Here is a 27626-nt window from a genome sequence, read left to right on the forward strand (position 1 = left end):
TCCCAGCTACATCATCAAATGTATTTTAACCCCTTCTTTTGATTATTCTTCTCTGTCACAGCAAATTGCATGACCAACAGTCTCTGCAGAGTCAACAAGGTGAGTGAAGAGTCACAGTAAATTATTCCAGAACAGCAATGTACAGTAATTCTAAGTGCTAAGTTGAGTTACAGTCTCAAGAAAGTGATATAATGATCATCCAGCTTTTCACTTACTACTCCCTCATGATGGGATTGAGTTTAATACATGTAATTGAAATTACTTTCGTAGTTTAAAATTATTACAACTCTAAGATACAAAGTCTATACCAGCACTGATATGCCCAGATTTTAAATATCTCCTTCTGCTTACCATTAACAGCAGTTATGAATACAAGTTCATCACATGTGAAAGAATAAATCCAGTTCTATTTTACTGGTAGTAATTTCCAGTTTGTCACTCTGATTCTCATCATCATCTCATCACCACAATGCAACAACAGAACGTGCTCCTGTTTGTTTTTCAGAGCACCATTACATGTCTCACAGCTAATTAACCAATATGTTCATACAATAGAGATTCACACACAGCTATGTATATAACTTAATCTAGCATAAACAACTGCAAACACTGCTACAGAACTCAGCTTGATCATTTTGCAAGAAGTAAAAGAACATCTATGAGAATGCTGCAATAAATTATCATGATATAAGGCATGCAATCCATTTTCATGGCAGTTTTCTAAGTCACAAATAATGACGTGCTATTCCCAAAGATGTTCCACATCCCTTCCTTTTAAGGCCTATGTTTGAAAATCAACTACATTTATGATAAATGTTAAAATAAACAACAGTGCAATAAAATATAGACCTCTTACAATTATAATTTTATTTTGTAGATTTAAATTTTGATTATGGTGCAATTAAACGTCAGCAATATTTTAAGCCACACAGCATACAATATTTTAAGCCAGGCTGCACACAATTCATCATGTTAAAGAGGCAATGCTGAGTAAATGATAGACATCAAGTTACTTCAGCTTTCTGACATACTCCAGAATATGTTGCAATATTGTATTTTTTAAAATATATACATATATATTTAATTTTCTTAGAGATTAATGTGAATTTTCTCTACCACAGAAGTATCCTACCATAGAATCAACTAGAAAATCTAGATGCTATCTTGATTTTTTCCAAGAAAACCTCAGTACAAACAATACAAGACTATCCATTAATTTAGAGATGTTCCAGAGGACAGCTCATCTGAATTCATTTTGATTTTATTCCTTATTACAGCGACCTGAGTGGGTCGCTGCTGGTGAGAGAGAGACGGTGAATCTTGTATCTTGATCAGAAGGCTGAATTTATTAATATATGATATAATACATTATAGTTATACTAAAAGAATATAGAGAGAGGTTTGCAGAGCTGCTAGCTAAGCTAAGAAGAGATAGAAAAGAACCCACAACAAAGTTGTGGCCAAGGATTCAGTCCCCTGGCTTGAACTGATGATTGGCCCTTAATTATAAACATAGAAAATGAGCCAATCAAGGTGAATCCTATTGCATTCCACAGCAGCTGATAATAATTGTTTACCTTCTCTTCGGGGGCCTCTGGCTCCCGAAGAGACAGAAATGTGAAATAAAGGATTTCTGTGGAGAAATGTCTGCGACAATTCCTGAAAAAGTACTGTGAAAGCCTGTGGAAAACCTCTTTTATTTAATGATTTCTTTTGACATGATCTCACCTGCACATTTAACAAGAAAAAAATACCTGTTCCCAAAGGTTCTCCTACCACTAGTAATATCCAAACATGAATGCTAGAGGTGCAAATAAGTTCTAAATGTTGCCATTCTTTTATTAATTTTCCAAATATTAACAAACAAATTTTATTTTACCTCAAATTACTATTCTGCTTCTCAGGCAGTGTTGGGAAGCTCAGAAACTGTGTTTATATTCTCAGGAGCCTGGATACACTAATTTCTGCCAGGGCCCAAGTACCCACTGTAATCATCTCAATAACTGTTATAAGGCACCCAGGGTTTGCAGAGGTCCATACATCACTACAATGAACTGGTAAACACATTCAGGGGCCATTAGTTATTGATTTATTTGCAATTATGCCTTTCAGATGCCGTCCATGTTCCCCCCCTTGGCACTTCATCATCCTGACTCCATTTCAGGACAGCCAGTAACCATTATCCCAAGCTCCACATAATGAGAAATAATGAAAACAAAGCTGTAAGAGTACTGTGACATGCAGGTACAAAGCCATCAGCTTGTCAATACTGCAGAGAAATGGATTCTTTATAATAAAGAGCTAATTAATTGATTACTGTACTTGTAAGCAATAAGTACTTTATCAAACAGTGATAAAGCTGGTTATCTATCACTGTTAACCACCAGAAATATTTGCAGCACTGCAGGAAGTGGATACAGCAGAATAGGAAAGAGCTTCTGCCAGGCTGACTGCACAAACATGCCAGTAGTGAAACTGAAACTGCTAAAAGTGCCTGAAGATGGGATGAAGTCACATTCAGCAAGGCAGAATATGAAACCAGACCCAAAATGTCTGTAGTCTGTCAATGATTTTGGACCACATAAAACCCAGGCCTCTGCACTCCCCTGAACGAAATTTCTACTTGAGCTAGACACAGCTTTAAAAACCCCTATTATTTAGAAATTGTCCATTTTTTTAAGGATGAAGGATTGGCTGTAACTGCCAGTACATTTGTGAAATGCCTAACTACATTCTCTATTAAAAAGCAACTCTATTTCTAACCCAGAATGTCCTCATGTTCAATTTTCATCTACTAAATTCTATTCTACTTCTGTCTTCTAAGTAAACACTGCTATTAAGAGTACATTTTGTCCCCTTTGTCACAGTCAATGATGAAGAACACCCTAATTAAGCCTCTTCTAGTTGAAGATTACCCTGCTCATTGTAGGGGGAGTTGGACTAAATAGCCTTTAAAGGTCCCTTCAAAGCCAAACTCTTCTATGATTCTGTGAACTTTAAAAACATAGTCAAAAAAGCGTATTTTTATTTCTCTTTATCAAGTGATCCAGACTTCCCCTCTTCATGGAAAAAGACCTCACCAGTGTGTCATTTCATAAATTTATCAGTAACTCAAACACAAATCAGATTTCTGAGATTCTTTTTTTTCCCCCCAAGTCACATACAAAAATGCTAAATAGTTTATAAGAAAGAAAAAGATCTCTGAATACATTTGATTATTCTCCATTTATGGTTTCATGTCAGACTTGAACATACAAGCAACATTATTTACGTTGATTTTGTACAATTCCACAACTGTATCTTCTACAATCATGGGATAATTTGCATTGATTGTAGCTGATTATTTGTAGTTTTCAGTTCTATTATTTTGTTTCTCCATTTCTTGAAGCACTTTTTCACATTTTAAATGTAGTTTTGAAAGTAACCAAAGATTGCTGGTACAATCTCCCTGCGACAATTTCTTACAACAGAAGGAGACGAAAAACCAGAATAAGTTTATCACCACCTGACTCCCAAGCTACAAAATTGAAACACTGAGCTTTCAAGTGGGATGGCAGGAACTACAAGATTTTATTCAATTCTTGAAACCTAGCCCATGTACTCTCAATAGAAAGGCAATTTTGTTCATATGGGTTAGGACAGATGGCATGGGGACCTAAAATGAATTTTACTCTGACAAACAACAATTGTTTACCCAATGGATCTGTTCTTTTTCTGTATTCAGAATCATCTATCCTTGGAAAAAAATGTAAGTAACAGTTTTTATTGCTTTTTATTACCATTAGCCCCTCAAACCCACACAAGTTTGAGATGGAACTAGGGGCTATTTTGTCTTTTTTTTTGGTGTCTCTCCAAACCTGTTTATATAAAGTTCTCTGTTCCATCCTGTCTGGCCAAGTCAGAGGGAATATCTGAAACCAATTCTCCCCAACTGTTCATCCATGGTGAGATTCAAGACAACTTGCAATTTCATTCTAAATTTAGGCACTTGGGCACTGCCATATCTGCAAAGCTTTTATTGGAGATGTCAAATTTCACTCACCAGCAGCTACAGCACAAGATGAGTGTGAAGAATGTGCTTCACCAATTTTTAAGACTGCTATTAATATTTCTGTGTGGACTCAGAGAGTGATGGTACAGCCAGGATTGAGACACAGGTGGGTAAAACCCCACAGAATTCACTGACCACAGCTTTCAGCCTGATGTTTGCAGAAACACCACCAGAAATCTACAACAGAAAGGGATACAGCCCAACAATACCCAGAAAAATGGACAATTTGTCTGATCACAGGCTGCACCCCCCATTCTAATTCATGGGCCATTCCTAGAGATAAATCTGAATTAAAATAAACCAAAGACAATCTGGAGATAAGAGGAGTGAGATTCTAGTGGGGAAAAAGCAGCCTTCAAACCAAACACTCCAAGGAATTCTGCAGTAGAGCACACAGGGCCCAGTACCATGCAAAATTAGTCTGAAGAAAAATCAAATAAGTAAATGGTGCAAACAGGGAATATGTCCCAGCTTTTTAGGAAAGTACCCTTTCAATTTATTTTAACTATCTTTATATATTAAATTATTACTTTTGTTTTCTCCATCCACTCCTCTAGCAAAGGCTTTTTATTCTAACTTTCCCAATTCTTGAGGATGTACAGGGGTTCAAACCCTCCCTTGAATTAGAATTATGCCTAACTGCTCTTTGAATGTGCCTGAGCAGGGAGGACTCTCCCTTATCCCCTGCAAGAACACAGAAATGTAATTAATTCTAAATCTGAATTTCACTCTGACTTGTACTGTATGAAATAACCTTTTTTAGTAAATGTCCAGTTCCTACCTCATCTTCTTGGCAACCTTCTCTGTGACTTCAGTAAAAGTCTTGGGATAACAATTCACCTTAACACATTCCTCTTTAGAGAAAACCCAAGTGGAAAGGAGCAGGCAAACTACATTTCCCTTGCCAATGCTCTCCCTGCATCAGAAATCCTATCATTCTTTCCTGATTTTACAACACACAAATTCCACTACCCTTTTCCACTCACAAATTCATTTGCTTTTTTTCCCCCCTCTACTTTCTGTCCCCTAAAACTCTAAACCATAATCTTCTGTCCCCTTATTTATGATCTAAAAATCTGTCTCATTGCCTCATTCTTTCTTGACTTGCAGTTTACAGTCATCTGAATTAATTTTGAATGAATTCACATCCCCATGTGCTTTGTGCATTGCTCTTCTTGAACTTTCACTCTTATTTCCTCTCCAGCTTTCATGAATTCCTGGGTTCTTCCATGCTACATGGAAAATTCTGTGGAACATAATTATTCCAGTTATGCACAAAGAGAGAACCTGCACTGCCACCTTTCCCAAGTGTTCTGCCTCATCTGTCAGCTCCTTTTATCTTTCATTTCTACCCTCAGCTGTCACATCAACATCTCATTTCTGGTTCTTGTGCTTCTGCCTCCCCTCTGCAGGTATTGAAGGTAATATCTGCCAAGAGTAAATCTGGAAAACCACCATCACATTTTCTACTCCGAGGAACTGCAGTTACTAAAAGCATTAAAATTGTTTTTAAACAACTTTCCTATGTGATCACAGCTATTACTGCACATCAGATACAAGGCCTGTAATGTTTAAGCCATAAACTGCACCATGGACTGCCTTAGTACATGCCCTGAAGGAAATCCCAATAAAGTCTCCAGCTTCCAGCTCCTAACTGATGAAAAATTCAGTAATACTCTGCCTCCAGACCAGATGGAGAATTTGACTGGAATCACACTGGCAATTTCTTAGATATTAAAGATCTTCTTTTTTTGGTTGTGCTATGGAAGAAAATAAAGGGCCCATTCAGCACTGCAATTCAACTATATAAACTAATGCTCACAAACACATCAGACACCATTTCTCTCCATTTATACCATTCCTAGAATTAAAGGCACACATCCTTATTCTGGAGTGGAAAAAAACCTTACACTTAATATATACTGGTAATGAAAAAAGGGATTATGGCATCTCTGATCATTCTCTCAGGATTGTACTCTGACCAGTAGTTTCTTAAAACTATTGTATTTATTCAGAACAAAAACCTTTAAAAGAAAATCCATTTTCAAATTAAGAAGTCTCTCATAAAAACACCTATTCTACATTCAATTACTTACAAACTATCCAAAAAAAGTATCAAGACTAAAAAACTTCTCGTTCTTTCCCTCATGCCAAGTCTTGTACTGAAAGTCAGACATGTTACTGCATTGAGGGGACCCTATAGTGAAATTCAAGTGGTTTGATGCCTCTTGTGAGTCAGAAATCATTAAAAAAATATAATGTTGTGTGGTGGGTTGACAGCCTTTATCCAATATCGTGTGTTGTGTCTGGCAGCTGTGCCTTTTCTCTCTTCCCCCCCCCCCCGGCCGTCTTGCTGCGGCGGGGCGGGGAAGAGAGGGGGGAGTGTTTGACCAGGCCTTTTTTGCTTTTGGGCTTTTTGGCTGTTTGGCTTGGCTAGCTGCTTTGCTTGCTTGCTTTCTGCTTTTTGTGCTGTTTTTTTTTCCTTTTCTTTTGCTCCCTCTTTCTTACCCTTCCCTGAAGATACTGGAGCGGCTCCGGACCAGACCTGAGACGTCCAGGACACCTGGAGCTTGCAACAGAATCCTTGACGCCCTCACAAGACAGTCGGTTTTCTTTTCTTTTCTTGTGTTGGGGAGTGTTCTTTTGTTACTTGTAAATAAATAGGTTTTGTTTTCCACTTTGCTCCTCCGAGAAATTCCTTCCCGAACCCGGTATTGGGGGAGGGGTGGTTGGAGGTTTGTTTTGTTTTGTGGGGCTCCCTTTTGGAGATTTCCCCTAATTTGTCCTAAACCAGGACAATATATTTTTTGGTGCGTTGGCCAGGAAACGAGGCCAAAAAAAAAAAACAGTGGAAAAAAAATCCTATAACAATAATATTTTGGTTTTGCTTATTTTGTGGGCATATTGGTGATTCATAATGTCATTTGGAGTGGAAGTTTGCCGGTATTTCTGGTCTCTAGGGGTTTTTGAAGTTTTGCTACCCTTATGGTCCCTGGGGTTATTCCCTTACTCAAAAATAGCTCTGGTGTTGTCCCTAATAAGTAGCTTTTGTAAGCGGGGGACACTAACCAGAATGGTCATTGTACTGGTCTTATGTGTGATGATGTGTCGGTCAGGAATGTATGGACTGTTGTTATGGCTGTGTACTCAGTTTGTTTGGGGAGAAGAAGGGGAAGGGGTTTTTCAGCCTGTGTCTTCCTTCTTCTCCTCCAAACTGTTGACATCTCTATTAGAAAATACTGAATTTCCCCTGAGTTTGAAAGAAACCATCTTTCTGGCATTTAATTTATTAAGCCTTTTCTATACTGTCTGGAGTGTGTATAAAATGAAAGCTGAAATTTCTAGAGGGGTTAGAGACACTCCTGACTCAGGAGTAAAACAAAGCAGGAAAAATCTTGCCTGTAGTGGGAACAGGGAGGATATGGGCCAGACTTTAAAGGGATTTTCTGATCCTATAGACTGGGACTTTCCATCTGATCAAATTCAGAATCCAGTCGAGGTGGCAAAGTATTTGAGGGAGAAGTGCCATGGTAACACTAAGGAAGAAAGGATTACTGCAGTGAGCTGGGCCTTGGCATTTGTTTACCGTACTCTGCTAGATACTGTGGAGCAGCAGATAGCAGAAAGGGAACAGGGAGATAAGTTAGTTACTATCCCAGTGACCCAGGCTGCAGCTAACATCCCAGGCTCCAGGCTAGCAGCTGCATCAGACAGTAGGCCCCAAACCATGGCTGTTGCAGCTAATACAAGAGGTGGAAAGTGTAAAGGCAAGACCGATCGAAAGGTGGAGGATGATGAGGATGATGATGCAGGAGAAGGACCCTCACCAAAATCAGAGGCCACATCAAGGGGCACAGAATCTGGAGCTAATATTGACTCCTTTTCTCTGAAGGACCTCAGAGGCCTAAGAAAGGATTACAGACGACAACCTGACGAATCTATAATTAGTTGGTTAGTCCGCCTTTGGGATGCTGCAGGGGAGGTTACGATTTTGGATGGTACTGAAGCGAGGCATTTGGGATCCCTGTCACATGATCCTGTCATCGATCAAGGTATGATGAGGGGGGCTAACCCTCACAGCCTCTGGGAACGGGTCCTAAGAAGCGTAGCAGAACGATACCTGTGTACGGATGATCTCTATATGCAGCAGACACGGTGGAAGACCATAGAACAGGGGATCCAACGCCTGAGAGAGATGGCGGTGGCAGAGCTCATTTTCTCAGATGACACAACAACTAGGAATCCGGACCTGGTACCATGCACACCTGTAATGTGGAGGAAACTTGTGCGACTTGGGCCACCTGAATACGCTTCTGCCCTAGCAATAATGAAGCGGGATGATACATATGAGACTGTGCTCGATATGGCAAAGAAGCTTCGAGCGTATGCAGATGCTGTGCATGGCCCAACTCATGCCAGAATTGCAGCAGTGGAAACCCGACTGCAGAAACTAGAGGATAAAATTGAGGAGAATCATAAGAAACTCCGGGAAGAGATTAAGGAGGACCTTATTCAAATCTCAGCTGTACAAATTAGAGGTCCTGGTGTCCAACGCTGGCGCTCCTTTGATGGGGAGAGAAGGTACACCCCACGGACTGAGTTATGGGCTTTTCTGCGTGAGTCTGGAGAAGACATGAGGAGATGGGATGGAAAACCCACCGCTGCTTTGGCACAACGGGTGCGGGATTTGAAGAAAAGAGAAAGTATCACCAAAAGGATAGCAGCTCCGGTCGCTCGTAGCCGAGATGTTAAGTATGATGATGACGATGACATGTCCGATCCCCTTGAAGGAACTTCTAAGGCATATGCCCAAGGAAAGAAGGACAATCTGGCTTAGAGGGGCCCTGCCTCCAGCCAGGAAGAGGCACGGGAGAACCGGGTTTTTTGGAAGGTGTGGATCAGATGGCCTGGCACATCAGAGCCACGAGACTATGAAGCATTGGTTGACACTGGATCACAGCGTACCTTAATGCCATCGGAACACGTGGGGACAGAACCTGTTTCCATTGCTGGAGTGACAGGGGGATCACAACAGTTGACTTTGTTGGAAGCTGAGGTGAGCTTGACTGGGAAGGAATGGCAGGAACACCCGATTGTGACTGGTCCAGAGGCTCCGTGTATTTTGGGCATAGACTTCCTCCGGAATGGCTATTACAAAGATCCTAAGGGATTCAGGTGGGCTTTTGGAATAGCTGCAGTGGAGATAGAGGGTATTAAACAATTGAATACCTTGTCTGGACTATCAGAGAACCCATCTGCAGTAGGACTCTTGAAGGTAGAGGAGCAGCGAGTGCCAATTGCCACCTCAACAGTGCACCGCAGGCAGTACCGGACGAATCGAGATGCCGTGATCCCCATCCACAAAATGATCCGAGAACTGGAGAGCCAAGGGGTGGTCAGTAAAACCCACTCACCCTTTAACAGCCCTATCTGGCCTGTGCGAAAATCTGACGGAGAATGGAGACTGACTGTGGACTATCGTGCCTTGAATGAAGTGACTCCACCACTGAGTGCGGCTGTACCGGACATACTGGAACTGCAGTACGAGCTGGAGTCTAAGGCAGCAAAGTGGTACGCGACCATCGATATTGCTAACGCGTTTTTCTCCATCCCTCTGGCAGCAGAATGCAGGCCTCAGTTTGCTTTTACATGGAGGGGAGTGCAGTATACCTGGAACCGACTGCCCCAGGGGTGGAAACACAGTCCTACCATCTGTCATGGACTGATCCAGGCTGCACTAGAAGAGGGTGAGGCTCCAGAACATCTGCAATATATTGATGATATCATTGTTTGGGGGAGCACGGCAATAGAAGTGTTCGAGAAAGGAGAGAAGATAATTCATATTCTCTTGGAAGCTGGATTTGCCATTAAGAAGAGCAAAGTCAAGGGACCTGCCCGAGAAATTCAGTTCTTGGGGGTGAAGTGGCAAGATGGACGGCGTCAGATTCCTGTGGATGTTATTAACAAAATCACTGCCATGTCCCCACCAACTGATAAAAAGGAAACACAAGCTTTCTTAGGTGCTATAGGTTTCTGGAGGATGCACACCCCTGAGTATAGTCAGATTGTGAGACCCCTTTATCTGGTTACCCGCAAGAAGAACGACATCCATTGGGGCCCTGAGCAGCAGCAAGCTTTTGTCCAAATCAAGCAGGAGATCGGTCATGCTGTAGCCCTTGGTCCAGTCAGGACGGGACCAGATGTGAAGAACGTGCTCTACTCTGCAGCCGGGAGCCATGGTCTGTCCTGGAGCCTTTGGCAGAAGGTACCTGGCGAGACCCGAGGCCGACCACTGGGATTTTGGAGTCGGAGCTACAGGGGGTCTGAAGATAACTATACCCCAACAGAAAAAGAAATCTTGGCCGCCTATGAAGGAGTCCAAGCCGCCTCGGAGGTGATTGGTACAGAGGCACAACTCTTTCTGGCACCCCGACTACCGGTGTTGGGACAGATGTTCAGAGGAAAGGTTCCCTCTACCCACCATGCCACCAATGCTACTTGGAGTAAGTGGACTGCCCTCATTACGCAGCGCGCTCGAACTGGGAAATTAAATCGCCCTGGGATCCTGGAAATAATTACAAATTGGCCTGAAGGTGAAAGCTTTAGTGTCGCGGATGAGGAACAAGAGCCAGTGACCCGGGTTGAGGAAGCTCCGCCATACAATCAGTTACCAGTAGAAGAAACACGTTATGCTCTATTCACCGATGGTTCTTGTCGCGTCATAGGGATGAAACGGAGGTGGAAAGCAGCTGTGTGGAGTCCCACTCGACGGGTTGCAGAGGCTACTGAAGGAGAGGGTGAATCCAGTCAATTTGCTGAAATCAAAGCTATTCAACTGGCCCTAGGTATTGCAGAGAAAGAGAGGTGGCCAAGGCTCTATTTGTATACCGATTCCTGGATGGTAGCCAATGCTCTATGGGGATGGCTGAAGAGATGGAAAGAGGCGAACTGGCAGCGAAGAGGAAAACCAATTTGGGCTGCGGAAGAGTGGAAAGATATCGCTACTCGGGTAGAGAAGTTACCTGTGAAGATTCGCCATGTAGATGCCCATGTCCCCAGAAGTAGAGCTAATGAAGAGCAGCAAAACAACCAGCAAGTCCATCAGGCTGCAAAGATAGGGGAGTTGAAGATAGATCTCGACTGGGAGCATAAGGGAGAGTTATTCTTAGCACGATGGGCCCATGATGCCTCAGGCCACCAGGGTAGAGATGCCACCTATAAGTGGGCACGAGACCGAGGGGTGGATCTAACCATGGACAGTATCTCTCAGGTTATTTGTGACTGTGAGACGTGCGCTGCCATCAAGCAGGCCAAGCGGGTGAAGCCCCTCTGGTATGGACGGCGGTGGTCTAAGTACAAATACGGGGAGGCCTGGCAGATTGATTACATCACACTGCCTCAAACCCGCCAGGGCAAGCGCTATGTACTAACCATGGTAGAAGCCACCACGGGATGGTTGGAAACCTACCCTGTGTCTCATGCTACAGCCCGTAACACTATCTTGGGCCTTGAAAAGCAGGTCCTTTGGAGGCACGGTACTCCTGAGAGAATTGAGTCGGATAATGGGACTCATTTTAAAAACAATCTTATTAATACTTGGGCTAGGGAACATGGCATCGAGTGGATATACCATATCCCCTATCATGCACCAGCTGCAGGGAAAGTGGAAAGGTATAATGGATTGTTAAAAACCACCTTAAAAGCATTGGGTGGGGGGTCTTTAAAAAACTGGGAGCAGCATTTGGCAAAGGCTACCTGGTTAGTTAACACTCGAGGTTCCACCAACCGAGCAGGGTCCTGCTCAGTGTGAGCTCCTTAATATAGTAGATGGGGATAAAGCCCCAGTGGCCCACGTCAGAGGTTTGTTGGGAAAGACAGTATGGATCAACCCTGCCTCGAGTACAGACAAACCCATCCATGGGATTGTCTTTGCTCAAGGACCAGGTTATACATGGTGGATAATGCAGAAAGATGGAACAACACGGTGTGTGCCTCAGGGAGACCTGATTGTGGGATGAGACTCATATATGAATGTCATTGTTTGTTGAATGTGAGACAGAAGGAAACTGTAAGTGTCAAAGGTCTGAGCAAGTAAGATGAGAGGAATGCGTAAGTGTCAAAGGTGTGAGTAAGTGAAATGGAAGTTTTTATTGTATATTCACGATATGGGATAAGGGGTGGAGTGTCGTGGGTTGACAGCCTTTATCCCAATATCGTGTGTTGTGTCTGGCAGCTGTGCCTTTTCTCTCTTCCCCCCCCCCCCCCCCGCGGCCGTCTTGCTGCGGCGGGGCGGGGAAGAGAGGGGGGAGTGTTTGACCAGGCCTTTTTTGCTTTTGGGCTTTTTGGCTGTTTGGCTTGGCTAGCCGCTTTGCTTGCTTGCTTTCTGCTTTTTGTGCTGTTTTTTTTTCCTTTTCTTTTGCTCCCTCTTTCTTACCCTTCCCTGAAGATACTGGAGCGGCTCCGGACCAGACCTGAGACATCCAGGACACCTGGAGCTTGCAACAGAAGCTTGACGCCCTCACAACATAGTCGGTTTTCTTTTCTTTTCTTGTGTTGGGGAGTGTTCTTTTGTTACTTGTAAATAAATAGGTTTTGTTTTCCACTTTGCTCCTCCGAGAAATTCCTTCCCGAACCCGGTATTGGGGGAGGGGTGGTTGGAGGTTTGTTTTGTTTTGTGGGGCTCCCTTTTGGAGATTTCCCCTAATTTGTCCTAAACCAGGACATGTTGCAAGAGCATAATTAATTGAGAATAATTAATCATGTTTGAGAAGTGGGGTCCTAACTCCATATTTCTATGCTTAAATGAAGCTACATTGGATTTTTTCACCCAAACAATACAAACACACTATTTGTGTGTGCCTATAACCTCAATAGTGCTTAGACACATTTTTGGAGGCTTCTATCAAACTGATGGGTACAGTCTCTCCAAAAATTTCCTTTTCTAACTCAGAATCTAAAGAAAATATAAAGAACAAAGCAGAAGATGCATTGCTATAATTACAGAAAAATCAAAATCACTTGAAAATTTCAGGGGTTTTTCTTCTTAATTTCAGTCAGAGCACTGCACAAAGCACATGGGGATGAAAGAGCACAGATTTACCTGGTTATTTCCTCAGAGGGCTGGGGGGAAGAAACAATGACAAAGAGCAAACTTCAAGGTAATAGCTGAGAGCAGCACTTTGAATTTCTACAGAAAAACCACTGCATGGAAGGTGTAGATATATAACCACAATTTTTGCACTGACACCTAATACACACATATATATATATACACACACACACATATATATATATATATACACATATATTTATGTATTTGTACTTGCATGCACACTTGAGCAGAAAGGTAAAATGCAGTAATTCATAGAGCAATGTCTTTATCACAACAACAGAATTACAGCTTTCTCAAACCCAAATCCCCCAAACACTGCCTTACCTGAGCAGGACAGGAGAAATCCCTTCAGCACAATTTTTAGAGAATAACTGTAGAAGAAAGGCACACTATGAAAGTCCTCTGTAGAGGGAGACAAATTCTGACCATTGATCAATAAGCCTACACTTACTGAACTTTGTGAATTCCTCTACAATTCCAGCAGCATTCTGTCTCACATGTAGACAGGATTCTGTGAGAATTCTGTAAGAATCATCACAAACTTGAAATTCCCCCCAGAAATTGTCATCTACTCTGGAGTAAATGGGAAAAAGTGCCCTGGAACATCCTGATCTAAATCCAGCAGATCCTGTGTCTCACACATCCAGCTTCCCTGGCACTGAAGAGCATGGATCTGAACCCACAGCCATCCTGTCCACCTCATCATTCCAGGAGAAAACAAGTACCACCAGGAAAATGGATTCTTTTCTGCAAAGAATGGAAGAAGAAGGGAGAAAATAGTGGCAGGAAACTGGAGCCTTGTCATTGGCAACATTAGATCTGTTTAACTGATTATTATTATACTAATTACCAGAGAAAATTAATTTACAGTGCAACACTATTTAATGATAGCTGACTCCAAACAGAAGCTGGCTATTTAAGCTTAGAAAATTTATTAGACAGTATTATCTACCCAGTCTTAAGCCCTAAATTCTCAAAAGCATTTAGGCATCTGATGTACCTCCCAGCCCAATCCACTCAATCACTCCATGACCTATTCCTACTAATTTCCATGGCAGGGAACCTGGACACCTTTGCAGAGCTTTAAATACTAATAACTGCTAAATGTATGGACACTATTTTGAGAAAAAAAGTACCTGAAAGGTTAAAATCCCTTGGTAAATGGCATTCAATGATTGGGTGGGCAGCTGTAAGAAGACAATGCAGATGACATCAACCTCTCACAGACACATACTTGTGTAGCTAAAAATAACAGCCAAATTAGTGTTGGTACAGACTCACCAAAAAGAGAGGACAAATAAAGTTAAATCTCAGCTGGAACATGGCTGGAACAATCCAATGACATACTAAAGTGACACTCAGATACATGTGGCTGCAAAGAGGGGCAAAAGGTTACTCTTTCCTTGTTTCCTCTCATTACCTTCGTTACAGTAACTTACTTCTGACAGTAAATTCACAATTAATTAATTCAATTAGGAAGAAGACCTTTAAAAGCATTGAGAAGGATGAAAGTTTGCCAAGAAAGTCTCACAGATATGTATGCTTAGCAGAAAGATTTTTGAATGTAAAATCTGATGAAGGAATAGAGATGGAAGCAAGTTTTGATATAGAAGAATTGCTGAGCCAGTCTTACTGGATAACCTAGGAGGCAAAGGGTATGTTAGTTAGAAGGGGTTTTTATGGCTTAGAGCAAAGGATAAACCCACCTCAAACAAGATGATGTTTTGACCAAGCAGAAGGATAGCACAGGCAAGCAAGTCAGCAAATGTGGCAAGTAGAATAAAGGTCTCAGAATTTTCCACTGCAAGAAAACTGAAAAAACAACTTCTAGCTTAAACTGTAATGTACTGACTTACATTGATTGGAGAACAGTGACATGAATATGGTAATTACAGTAGTTATGATAGGCTGTAGATAAAAGTTAAGGTACAGACTGGTTCTACTGTATTAAGGTTCTCAGCAAAGAAAAGTAGCTGGAGCTGACAGCTGTAGGCACAGGCTCTGTCACCCACGACCCTGGACTGCTGTCATGATTTGGATGGAATAAACTGCATTTGGAAGAGCCACCTGGAGTCCCACATCCCTCATTTCAGCTCTTACATAAAAGTAATAAACTCAGGATTTGTAATGTCAAGAACAACACTGACACCTCCAAACCTCTAATTTAAAAGCTTCCCCAATGTTTACAAATTATTTAAAAACCCAAAGTTTTTAATACAAAGAAATAGAAGAGGACCACTTCAAAAGGTCTAAAATGTGAGCCAGTCTGGAGCCTTGCAGAGTAGCTGACACAGCTGATAAGAATAGTCCCCTGCACAGGTGTTGGCATGTTCTGACTAAGCTCCCAGCCACAGCCTTGGCACAGCCAGCCTCTTCTACTGTCACTGAGGCTCTCCACTCACACATGTCACCAGATGGTGGTGGAAGCTTACTCACTGTGTATCCTGACAAAAATGGAAGTAAACTGCAAGAACTGTAAAGAGCTCCTTGCTATGACTCCCAGACCAAAAATCAGTTAACTTACCACCAAGGCTAAGAAAATATGTGAGTGTATTAGCTTGTGTGGTTGTGTTCTTAAAAACAATACAGGAGTTATCAAATACAACACAAGACCTCTCCAGTTATCCTTAAACATGCTCCAAATATTGTCAGCCTTCCCCCTCTCATTCTTTTTATAAACTCTGCAATAAAACACTCAATTAGTGCATAATAGAATGTCTTCCATTAAAATAGAACAAAACTCTATAAATAAACAACTATTCCAACAAAGCCCTGTCAGCTTCTCTTCATTGTTATTTCCCAGATTATTTTAGCCTGGGTGGATTTTTGAGATCAAAGCAAGCCTGCACACTCTGCTCTTCACAGCTTTGGTGGCAGGCAGGAATTGGTCATGAACCATGAGTTTGGAGGGGCAGGATAAGAGCAAGGGGAGTTTAGCCAACAACAGAATAGGAGCAGCAGAATAAACAGCTGCCAAAGCCTTCTAGCCTGGAACTCAAGAGAACGACTCTTTCCAATTACCACTGTTTGGATAAAACCAATTGCTCAACAGCTGACTGTACATAAAAAAAAATCCAGGAAAAATATACTCAAAATGAGGATTCCTCTCTCAAAGGATAGCTTTACTTTTAAAAACTATCTCCCATTTCATCTCTATCTTCATTACTAGTTTTTTCTCATTTGCAATATTGAAAAACCAAGGACAGTATCTTCACACTAACCAACCCTGTGATCTATATCAAAATATATTTGGTGCATTCTTAAGTATTACATTACCATGACTCTTTGATTATTTTTCTGCTGAGTTCAAGCCAGGGCATGTACATTTTGTAGCACAGAACAACCAAGTGTGAAGGAGGCCTGTGAATTCCTCTGCTATTGCTAACATCCTTTCCCGACTGACATGTCACAATATGCATTGTTCCTAAATTATCTACAAGAGTTAAGTAATCTAAACATAATTTTAAAAAATTATAATTATTACACACCAGAAGTGTGGAAATATAGTGTAGACATTTTCACATTAACTAGTACCACTGGTAAACTAATATTTTTAATTGTTATGGATTTTAAAAAGACTATGAACTGTGATTTTACATAGTAATTTTTCTTGTTTATCTCTTTTTTTGTGGGAATAAACTCTTGAGAGATTCACATCACAGCAAATCTCAGTTTTTGTTGTACTGCTTCAAGAGAACAATTTCTTTGAAACATTGGGGAGGTTTGCTTTGTACAGTGAGTGAAGGATTCCTGCAAAAATAGACACAACTTCAGATATCTAGTGAATTATAAATGTCAGATTGGCTGATCTGCTTTGGGTAATTTGCAGTATACCGCACATTATCTGAACTATATATACACAAGGTAAAAACTTGGAAACAATAAATACAGAGCTATGGTGTAAAACGTACAAAAGAAATGCAAACTGAAACTGTGCACTGAGTATCTGGTGTTCTGCTGTCACATCTGCATGGTGTGGCCTTTGTTCTGTCCTGTAACCAGTCTTTCAAACTTGTGTGTTCAAAATTTGTCATTCAGCACCTTAACTGAAAGGATTTAGAGAATTTACAAAGAGCAGAGGTAGGAAAGAGAAGGGGAGCTGCTGCTAGGGAGGAGAGAGTGTTGTGGTGTTGTGAGGGTCCCCAGGACGAGGTGAGAGATGAGAATATGACTTCAAGTTCTCAGAAGGCTGATTTATTATTTTATGATATTATATTAAAAGAAATGATATACTAAAATTATACCAAAGAAAGAGAAAGGAGAGATCAGAAGGCTAGACAAGAATGATAACAAAAACTGGTGACTCCTCAGAGCCTTGAAACAGCTGGACCATGACTGGTCATTAAATTAAAACAATTCACATGTTGGATAAACAATTCTCCAAATCACATTCCAAAGCAGCAAAACAGGGAGAAGCTGAAGCTTCCCAGGAGAAGAAATCTTGGCAAAGGGATTTTTCATAAAATATCACAGTGACAGAGAGAGGATTTCAGAAAGGAAACAGGAGAAAAAGCATTCTTCTCAATGAGCTGTGAAACCACTTGACTCATTTTGCTTTTTAGCCCCCAAGCTCAGAGATCATGGCCAAACTCCACAGCGAGACATTAAACTGCACTTCTGAAAAAACAAATTTGAATATGAGAAGATCCCTAATGTGCTCACAAAATTGTTTAGCAGTTGTGCTTTACAAAGTGGTTCCATGTAGTGGAAACAAATCTGAATTGCCTTCATTGTCTGAGCATCACATGAATGATTTCTGCTCCTCTGGTGTAAAAGCCCACCTGTACAGACATCATTCCAGGCTGGGTTCCAGCACAAATCTGTCCAGCCTCAGCCTCCCTGCTGACAGAGGCTGCCCTTTGCTTACTGCATGTAAGATCAACTGATCCATGATTATACAACAACTAGTTTTAATCATGATCAAACCTGTCAAGCCGGAATTCAAACTGGAAATCCAATTACAAAGAGGCCTGTGACCCTTTAACATTATCCTCAGAGTATGTGACACTCCAATGAAACAGTGTCACATTTTCTGGAGGAAATGCTCTGATTATTAATTCATAAACTGTTTGGAGTAAAGACTTAGTATTTTATTTCATTTCATTGTATTCAAACAGAAACAATTAAGATTTTACTTTCCACTCCCAGAAGTGCTGTTTGAATATACAAGACAAACAACCCTGAACACTGTGAGCAATGCCAGAGCTCTTAGGGTATGTTAGAGATTTGTTACCATGAAAACTAAATGCTAATGTTGAATTTCATTTTCCTTAAAGTAATGTTGACATATGCAAAGGCTTTGTTTAAATATTGGAAAAAAAGATTGAAACACCAAAATCCATAACTTACTGCAGAATAGTTAATTTAAAATATAAATACCACACTCAGCACCTGAGCCTTTCCCTCCAGATTTTGGGGGTCTGAGCACTTACTTCATATTTCAATCACATTTCTCTAATTTGAAAGGGATCTAGTTTTATCCATTAATAACTTTAGTTGAATTACATTAAAATGGGAAAAAAAAACCCAAAACAAAAAAAACCTAATTAGTATTAAGTTTGGCCTCATTTAATCTACTTTTTTGTTAAGTATATGAAGCAGTAGTTCATATATTGCCTTTTTAGCTACATCCATGAACAAGCTACAGTTAACCACTGAACAACAGACTGCAAATACTTCTGAAAGAATACTTCTTTAAAAACAGTGGTGATTATTTGCCCAGTTCAAATACAATTACCATTCTGAACATTTTGACTTGCACTTGTGTATCAGTTACAACTAATACTTTTATGTGTCCTATCAGTACCCAAAAACACCAAGCAAATCATTGATTTGAAAACTAAAACTTAGTATAAAGAGTTTTCAAACTCTTCCCAACTAACACAAATTTCCCAACTCCTATATCACAAACTTTTCATAGAAACAGACCTTGGGGGAAAAAATAGAGGAATTATAATTGGAAAGAGACCTTTGTGGAATTTAGATTTTTTTTTTTTTTTTTTTTTTTTTTTTTTTTGGTGTGTCTCACACAAGAAAAAGCATTTCCTAAAAACCATGGACATTTTTCAAGTGAAATGAAATTTGCACCAACATTGTAACTGAGGTACCCAACACTATTTATCTTGGGTAGGGCATTCTACACATTCTGCTAGTTAGTGCCTCTGCATCCTTGAAAGAAATGGGGATCTTGGCAGCAGCTGAATATTCCAAAGAGCACTGGAATTGCACAGTTAGAGACACTGTACTGGCAGAATTCCCTTCAGGGCTGTAAGCACTGAACACCTGTCACTGAACAAACAAGCACAACTAAACCATTCTCCTCCTCTTGCCCCCACAACTCCCACCTGGTTTCCAAGAGAAATGTTAAGGTCTTGACACTTTAATTAAATGGAAAACAAAGTGTTGGTCCTGAGTTAATGAAATTGCTCAATTATGGTCTCAAAGGCCAATGGAGCAGACGTGAGCAGCAGCTGTGCAAGCACCATCCCACCTCCTTCTCTGGGGGTCTGAGGAGCTTCTGGTGCCTCTGCAAAGTTCCCTCTGAACTCAGGCAGAGTCAAATCCCACCTTACAGCTCAGCCTGAATGAAGGAAAGTGCTGCAGGAACTCAGAGATAAAGGAAAACCTCCTTACTCTTTCTGTTTGTCTGTCCTGAGGAAGACAGCAGCAGCTGTTTGTAAAAGCAAAGAAAACCAAACATTTTTAAATCTTTATGGCATTTTTTATATCTGCTCCATCTTCTCTGCAAAGAGAATTCAAAGGCTTTTTCTTCAATTAAATACAATTTCAGCACATCCCTCTTTCTGCATACAAAACCCAATAATTTTATTACTTACCAGCAGTTTTTGCAAGTGACTAGCAAGAGTGAGATTCACAGCCTGTTCTAAAATCTGTCATTATTGATGCTCAAAACCAGAAAGAAATACATGAATATGCAAAACCTATGTATAATTAGAATCAAATTCATCTTGCTTCCCAACAACTTTCTGTGCTGGTTCTCCATCTTGGGGCCTGTTACTTTATTACTCTGTGGCAGCATGCAGTGACTCAAAACAAGCCTTGTTCTTCAGCACAAAGAAAAGCCTTAGCATGCTCTGTGAGGTATTTTTATCAAGTACCAATGGCTTACAGAATCAATTTTACTACTAAAAATGCAAGGCATTGGATGTCTCCATTTAACAAAGCTGCAAAGGTGGATGGAAAATTCTATAATAAGTTGTCTTTATAATTTGGTCTTGCAACTGAATATTTACTCTATAGCTTTATTTGTAGCTAACATTCTGAAGCAGTTTCTCATTTTCTCCATGTAGGCCCAACATCTTTAGAGACATTTGAGCAAGCCTTAAAACTAAAGCCATCATTACATTATCTATTACATTACAGAATACAATAGACAAATTTTTTAAAAGCATGAATTTCACCTAAAAAGCAGCTTTCTTTTTACCATTTTCAAGTCCATAGCAAAAGTATTTTTTAAAAAAAACAGACTTGCCTAACAAAACACACAATTCTTTTAAATTAAATTCCATCAAAACCAACTAAAGGACACATTTTAGATTACACCCAGTTAATCTTGGATCATACTCTATACATTTGAGTCACAGAACATTAATTCTGTAAGTAGAAGGAATGAAGCATCATATTCTAAGGATATACATTTTCTTTGCTGCTTAACACCCACTGTACTCTGAATAACTCTTATTGAATTTCTACTTTTTTACTACTTGTTCTAACAAGTTGTTTTGTAATTTTGGATTTATTTTTGGCTTTATTTCTCATTTTTTTTTAACAGAATTCTGTTTTAAGGATGCATCTTGTCTCCCCTTAGGGTTCTTTTCTGTAGACTACCCAATTTCACTTTACACCCTTTCTTTGACAGTTTCACAGACTTCTAATCATTCTCATTGCTCTGGTATAGATGCTCTACTTGTCTCCTGAAGAGCTGCGATCAGATTACACAGAAAACTGCAGCCAAAGCCACATGCCATGTGAAATTAGTCGGAGGAATTTTCCACATGCTCCAGGCAATATTCCTGATTTACACTGCAGCACAGTGTTGAGCTATTCCACAATATTATGTGTTTTTCAACTCATGTTAAGCCTGTTTTACACATCATACCCTAGAGCCTATTCTAATGAAAAGCCAATGATCAACTCTTTCTAATCTTCTTGATCTCTGTTTGTACATTGGATCATTTTTTAAAAGCAGAGCTTTGTATCTCTTCTTACACTGTCTGTTATTTCTTTGGATCAGTTCTCCAAGAGGAATTCCACTGCTGTCCTCAGCTGCACTCACTGTTCCAGCCCCACCAAACCCAGGCCACTTGGTCTGCAAATTCTGTCAGCTTATTTCCTGTTCCATTTTCCAGATCATTAAGGACAATATATCCCTGCAAAAAAACCTCTTCAGTATATCTGCATGTTCCTAATCTATTTTCCATTAATTAAAAAAATTTGTAAAAATTGTCAGGCCAAATTTCCACAGTTGTTCACAGGAATTAATCTGTGAGACAGCATCCAAAGCCTTTTTAAAACCCTAAGTGGACTTGTATGTTATCCATGGTACCTCTTATCCTTCCATGGATGCAATATAGACTGGATTTAAACAATTTTTCCTTGCATACCCATTTTCCCAGTTAATTCTTTCCCAGCTTTCTTGCAGATACTGAGTAAAATTTCAGTTATACACTTCCAGCTTCCTTAGGAATGTAAGTAATAGTGTCTAGTCTATGATTTCTTAGCTTTTAATTTTTATCTCATTTGAAACACAGACATTGTATTTTCTTCTCCTCTCTCTAGGCTGCAGTCCTATATTTGGGTAACAGTGTCTAGTCTATGATTTCTTAGCTTTTAATTTTTATCTCATTTGAAACACAGACATTGTATTTCCTTTTCCTCTCTCTAGGCTGCAGTCCTATATTTGGGTAACTTGTATCAATTTTCTTAGCTCCATGTCTGCAGTTTTATTATCCCAGGGAAGGGCTGTAGAAATAAGGATTCCCTCAGAATGTGTATTGTCTGTCAGTCACCTCCTCTCTTCTGAATATCAAATCAGTGCTTTCTTAGCCACATTATTACAAACACAAAGTGATTGTCTGTTTCATTTATGACCCTTTCTAACTACTGTGGGACCATCTTTCCAATTCTGTCCTCAATACACCTGTGCTAATTTATATTCAGACTCAATAATCTGACTAAGTAATCACTTGGTTTCATCTCCCCTTCTACTTGAGAACACAGGAACAGCAGTTCTTGTAAATTTTGTACTTTTTTTTCCATAGAACTGAGGAGAAACTACAGTATAACACATGTACTCATTTGATATTTTAACCCAAAGTCCCATTAATTACAAAAGCCATATCTGTATGATCCCTGGATTTTACTTCTCTATTTTTAATATACATAATGGTCATAATTGCAAAATCTGTTCTACAGAAACAGATAATTCCTCAACTCCAGAAATGTCCAACACACCTTTAGATAAAGTTTTACAGCAAGTAAAACTTGAGAAAATTAAACTGGGCTGTAATACATGTAGAAATATAATTTAGTGAACATAAAGAAACTGCAATTGTCCTGCTAAGATTACTTTTTAAAGCAATCAAACATGGAATGTACTTTGAAAGGAACCTGAGAGAATAAAAATAGGAAAGTTTTCAAGAGCATAATGAAATTCACATTATCAGAGGTTCTCTACAATTTTAATGACCTATGAGTGCACTTTAATTAATTTAAATGTTTAAAGTAGTACTCTATGCACATTCTTAATCTACAACTACTTCTACTATTGATACTGGCTTATTAAGGGCCAGATATGTAAATAGTTTAGACTAATTGTCTGTTACTACAATTTAATTCAGTCTCATAACAAGGATTGTAAAATCAGGATAATGCATTCTCCTAGGAAAAAAAAATCCTGTTGCTTTTCCACTTACTGTTTCAGTGATAAACTTCCCATCAAAGGGACTGTGTGTTTTAAATGACATGCCAGCTTTTACAGGATGTTGCAGTAACACAATATATGTCTGTCCTTGAAGTAAATGTTCTAGCCCAGCTATGACTCATATTTGCATCTACTTAAAAGCACAGGCATTTGTTAGATCACTGTTTAGCTACCAGACACAGAAGAGATGTTAAATCATTTCCATCACCATAGTTCACTGCAATGTAACAGTACAGTTAATACAAACATTTATAATTTTGTCTCAAGGATGCAATCTCATGACAATATAGTGGCTTTTTACTGGATGGGGTATAATCCAAGTGCCTGAACTTATAAATTGGATAACATGTTCACTCTAAAGTTTTGTAAGCTTTAAAAGTTCACTTAGATTTACTGAAGCAGGCTTGACAATACTAGACAGTGAATTTTACCTAGATTTTCCACATCTTCTGTTCTCTTTTTCTTTATTTTGTTGTAAATATATATGCAGGATTTCAATTGCATTTATTTCTTTATTTATTCCTCACCCACCTCCATGGAAGTGACCAAATTCATGCTCTGACTCCTAGTTCCTTTGTGGTATAAACAGAATTTAAATAAATCATCATCCCAATAAGTATAAGTCAATTTCACTCTTTCAAATAAAACATTTAAATGACTTATGGAACACTTTTCATGTTCATTCACATTGAATCATTTTAAGAAAGAATCTAAGTTACATAACACACAGCAGAACTTAAAAGATTTTTTGATATAGGTCAGAGGAGATGAGACACCACAGAAGCTTGATTCCAAGTATCACAGAAATTCACCTAAGGAAGAGAAGGCTCTCCTTTATACATATTATATACATAATTTATATATTTGTTCCCATCTCTTCCTTTTGATGGGAACAAATATTTAAGACACCTAAACACTTGAATAAGGACACATTATTTTAATTCAATACATTGGATTAGAACTGTAGTTCAATAAATGTGCACTACAGGACAGAGTTCAGTCTCTTTGTTGTAAACACAATTTTAACTCACCTCTTTGCACTCTAGACATTCATCATTCCCTCTGTCATTTATTTCTTACATCCTAAGCAGTTATCCACATGCACTATCCAAGATGGAATCCTTTATTAGGGGAAAGGAAATATTTAGAAATAATAGATCCAGGAAATGTGAGGTGAAAAAGAACTACTGTTCCATTTGGAAGAGATGCTAATCTCACACATAAAGTTTTAGACTATTGCTTAGGCATGGAAAATTCAAACATGCCCATATTTTCTGATGCCTTAATTCTGGAAATAGCCCAGTTTTCTAATCTATTGATTAAATAAAGACATTAGGGCCTCTGGTGGGACTCCTTTGGGAAACATAAGATCTGTAAAAACACAGATGCTTGCCAGAACCAGTCAACTGACTGTGCTCATGAATTTCAAAGAACAGGAGTCAGACAGGCACACTACCTGTGCAGAGTTTTTCTTTTGGGGGAAGCATAACTCTGCTCAGGTTTTCCATAAAAATCCTGATGACTTCAGTAGAAACAGAAACACAAAAATAATTTCTTCTTGGATTATGCAATTGTATCTGTTTACATGACAGAATGAAGAGAGGAGAAGATTCTAAGAGTCTAGCACTGAAATTTTCCACTGCATGTAAAACAGGGAAAGTAGATATGGACTGAGTAGCACATGCCTCAGATACTAATAGGTGTGGGGACAGTATGGAGAAATATTTGTTATACATGGTGAAAAATGTTTCAGTAAGCAACAGAAGAGGTACAGAGAGATATAGATATTTTTATTTGAGGCTCAGGAGCAGAAAAATGAATGAAAACAGAACTAAAATGGTATGTTTGTCTGTGGAGAGGTGCACTGCCAAAGTGAAACAGATGAAATGCTCTTGCAAAGCCAGACAGAAACTGGCAAAAATTAATTACCATGGACATATTTGTGTGGAGACAGGGGAAGACTGAAGTTGCTTCTGACTACATCATCATCAACTAAAGCTCTTTTCCTCACAGTTTAAACTCTAACTGTAGTTCTCAAACAAAAATAGAGCAGTGTAACAGTTTTGAGAGCTTTTGAAATTTTAAATATTACAATGTTTACCCTAATTTGGAAAAATAAAAAGCAGTTATGTAGTCCCAAAATGCAACCTCAGTAAATAAAACAATAGGAATAAAGTAAACATTCTTTTCCATAATAAATAAAATATTCAATCAGGAATTAGTTTTGATTTTGCACAACTTCCAAACTGAAGCAGCAACTTACATCTGGCATACTCAGGTTTAGAAGCCCTAACTATTAGGAAATTACCAGTTTTTTGTCCTTAGTCTTGTAAATATCATCCCCTTTAGTCCCAGCTGGAACATTCTGAAATGCTGGAAAAGTTTGCAAGCATCATGGAACACATCAGGATTTCTCAAGTCACAAAAGAAACTCAACAGAGCAAGAAGCAATTACAGCCCGTGCTCCTCCTCTGCTGGGATTGGATTCTCAAAATGTAGACTGCTAGCTTCAATTAATCAGAGTTCCTGTAATTCCCTGAAAATCTAATTGTGACAGAAACTTGTATTAAAAAAAACCCCTAAACTTGTTACCTACCTGTCCTATTTACTTCAGCTAAGCAGGACTTCTTTTAATCACATTGGACAGGTGTCTTTCACCTGTATAAAGAGGACTGATACAGCTGGAAAGAACACAGTACCTTTAGATCTCTCCTGCTCATCTTCTTCTCTGCCTCTTCACCTGGATCACTAGAAGAGCTTGCAACAACCAGGAATTTTTTCTGCCTGGCTTCCCAAAGACCTTTCTGGGTGGGACCTTCAAACTCTTTCTTCTTTGTACATTCACAGCCTTCTATAAAATAAAACCAATAAAAATATCATCAGAATGCTTTTTATTTACTCTTTCAGACACATGAAATTCTCAAAGAAACGGCACTTGAAATAAGCAGATATTCAGGTTACTGTGCCATCCACATAAAGTATTCCAGGGCTGTGTGTATCTCTGCTCCACAAATAATTTCATCTTATCTAAAGGGTAGCCTAGACTTGGCCCCAAAAATGCAGTAATTTTGCAGTACACAGAGAAGCACAGTGAAATGGATGCATTCTTTCACATCCCTCAGAACCACAGGAAACATCAGCTCACTGCATCCTATCCACCACCAATGCAATATTCTGATTTACAACCCACAATTCTTTTTGTTTCCATGCACTTTCTTGCCAACCTTTCAAACAAGGAATTCCTGATGAATGGGTAACTCAGTAAAGAAATTCTGATGAATAGGTAACACACCTTTTAAATATTAAAGGTTGGAAGGGATAGGATGAAGAGCACAGTACAAGGCATCTGCCATGACCTGGCAGAAAGGACACTGCTGACAGCATTTGCATTGGCAGCTCCCACAAATCCAAACACAGCCCTTTGGGATGCCTGTACCTTGTTGCAGTGCTCTGTTGGATGTACATGTGTACATGGAAAAGGATGTTATACTGATTTCCAACAGGATTTGGGAACATCCCTCCAGTTCTTTGAAAAAAAAACTTTGATTGAAAGAACACATTATACAGCTGAAATCCAGACTGAAACATACTTCTAAATTATTGCTCTTGCAAAATGTTTTTATTAAGACCTTTATAACAAAAGGCAAATCTGATGGCTTAAAGCAGAGAAGAAAAAACCCAAGTACTCCCTCCACTCTTGAGGCAAAAAAAGGAGATCAAGCAACACAAAACCTTCCTGTATATCCAGCCTGAGTACAACTGGAACTGGTGGAAAGAAATACACCTGGATTAAAAAAAAACTTTAGTATTTATGTATTCTCAGTGTTTTAAGAGTTGAAGCTACTGTCACAGATACCCTGAATAATAACTTTTTCTGGGGAAAAGTAAAAGGCAAAATTGGTTTGTGTGTCTAACACCTTCTACTCACTTAGTAACTGCTATCCACTAGCATGCTGCTCACAGAGTATTTGGTTTGTGGGTCCTTTTGAGATACACATATCTATAAAGCAACAGTGCTCTGACAGTTCTGGAGCTTTAAAAGTCAATAACCATGAAAAAAAAAGAAAGAATGAGTTCCAAAGAACTGTTGCACTTAGATGTCAACAGCTTAGGTTCAAAGATTTTCTACTCTAATTGCATTGCACATGGAATGGGCACAACCAGGCTAATGTTAAATATCTTTTTGCATGACCTTCTAACTGCAATTGCATCAGATCAAGGAAAGGAAAAGCACAGTTAACAGTATTAGCAATGAGTTAATTCAACCATGAGCAAAGAAACTCATTGAGTTCAACTTCTGAATATAATTGGGTAATAAATAAGCAGCTGTTGTTTTTAGAAAATACAAGAAGAGTACTGAGCAAGGAGCAGTTTTAGAACATGTTTAGAACCAGCTGCCATAGAAGTGTTCACTTTGGTTTATAAGCAAGCCACAGTCAACACTGCTAAACTCCTGCAGGCAAATGAGTTTGGTTTTTTTTCAGAGCAACACTTAATGCTGTGTTTTGATCTGTAAGGAA

At 39.4% G+C, this 27626-nt stretch overlaps 1 protein-coding gene across 1 annotated transcript in view; it reads right to left on the reverse strand.

The window, feature by feature from the left end:
- Window positions 1-27626, reverse strand: part of SPAG16 (sperm associated antigen 16) — a 391289-nt gene that overhangs the window by 336674 nt on the left and 26989 nt on the right. The window contains exon 9 of the mRNA XM_058809453.1: window positions 25806-25957. Within this exon, the coding sequence (XP_058665436.1) occupies window positions 25806-25957 (152 nt within the window). The remainder of the gene's footprint in view (window positions 1-25805; window positions 25958-27626) is intronic.

This window comes from Ammospiza caudacuta, chromosome 8, assembly GCF_027887145.1.
Source record: "Ammospiza caudacuta isolate bAmmCau1 chromosome 8, bAmmCau1.pri, whole genome shotgun sequence".
NCBI lineage: Eukaryota > Metazoa > Chordata > Aves > Passeriformes > Passerellidae > Ammospiza > Ammospiza caudacuta.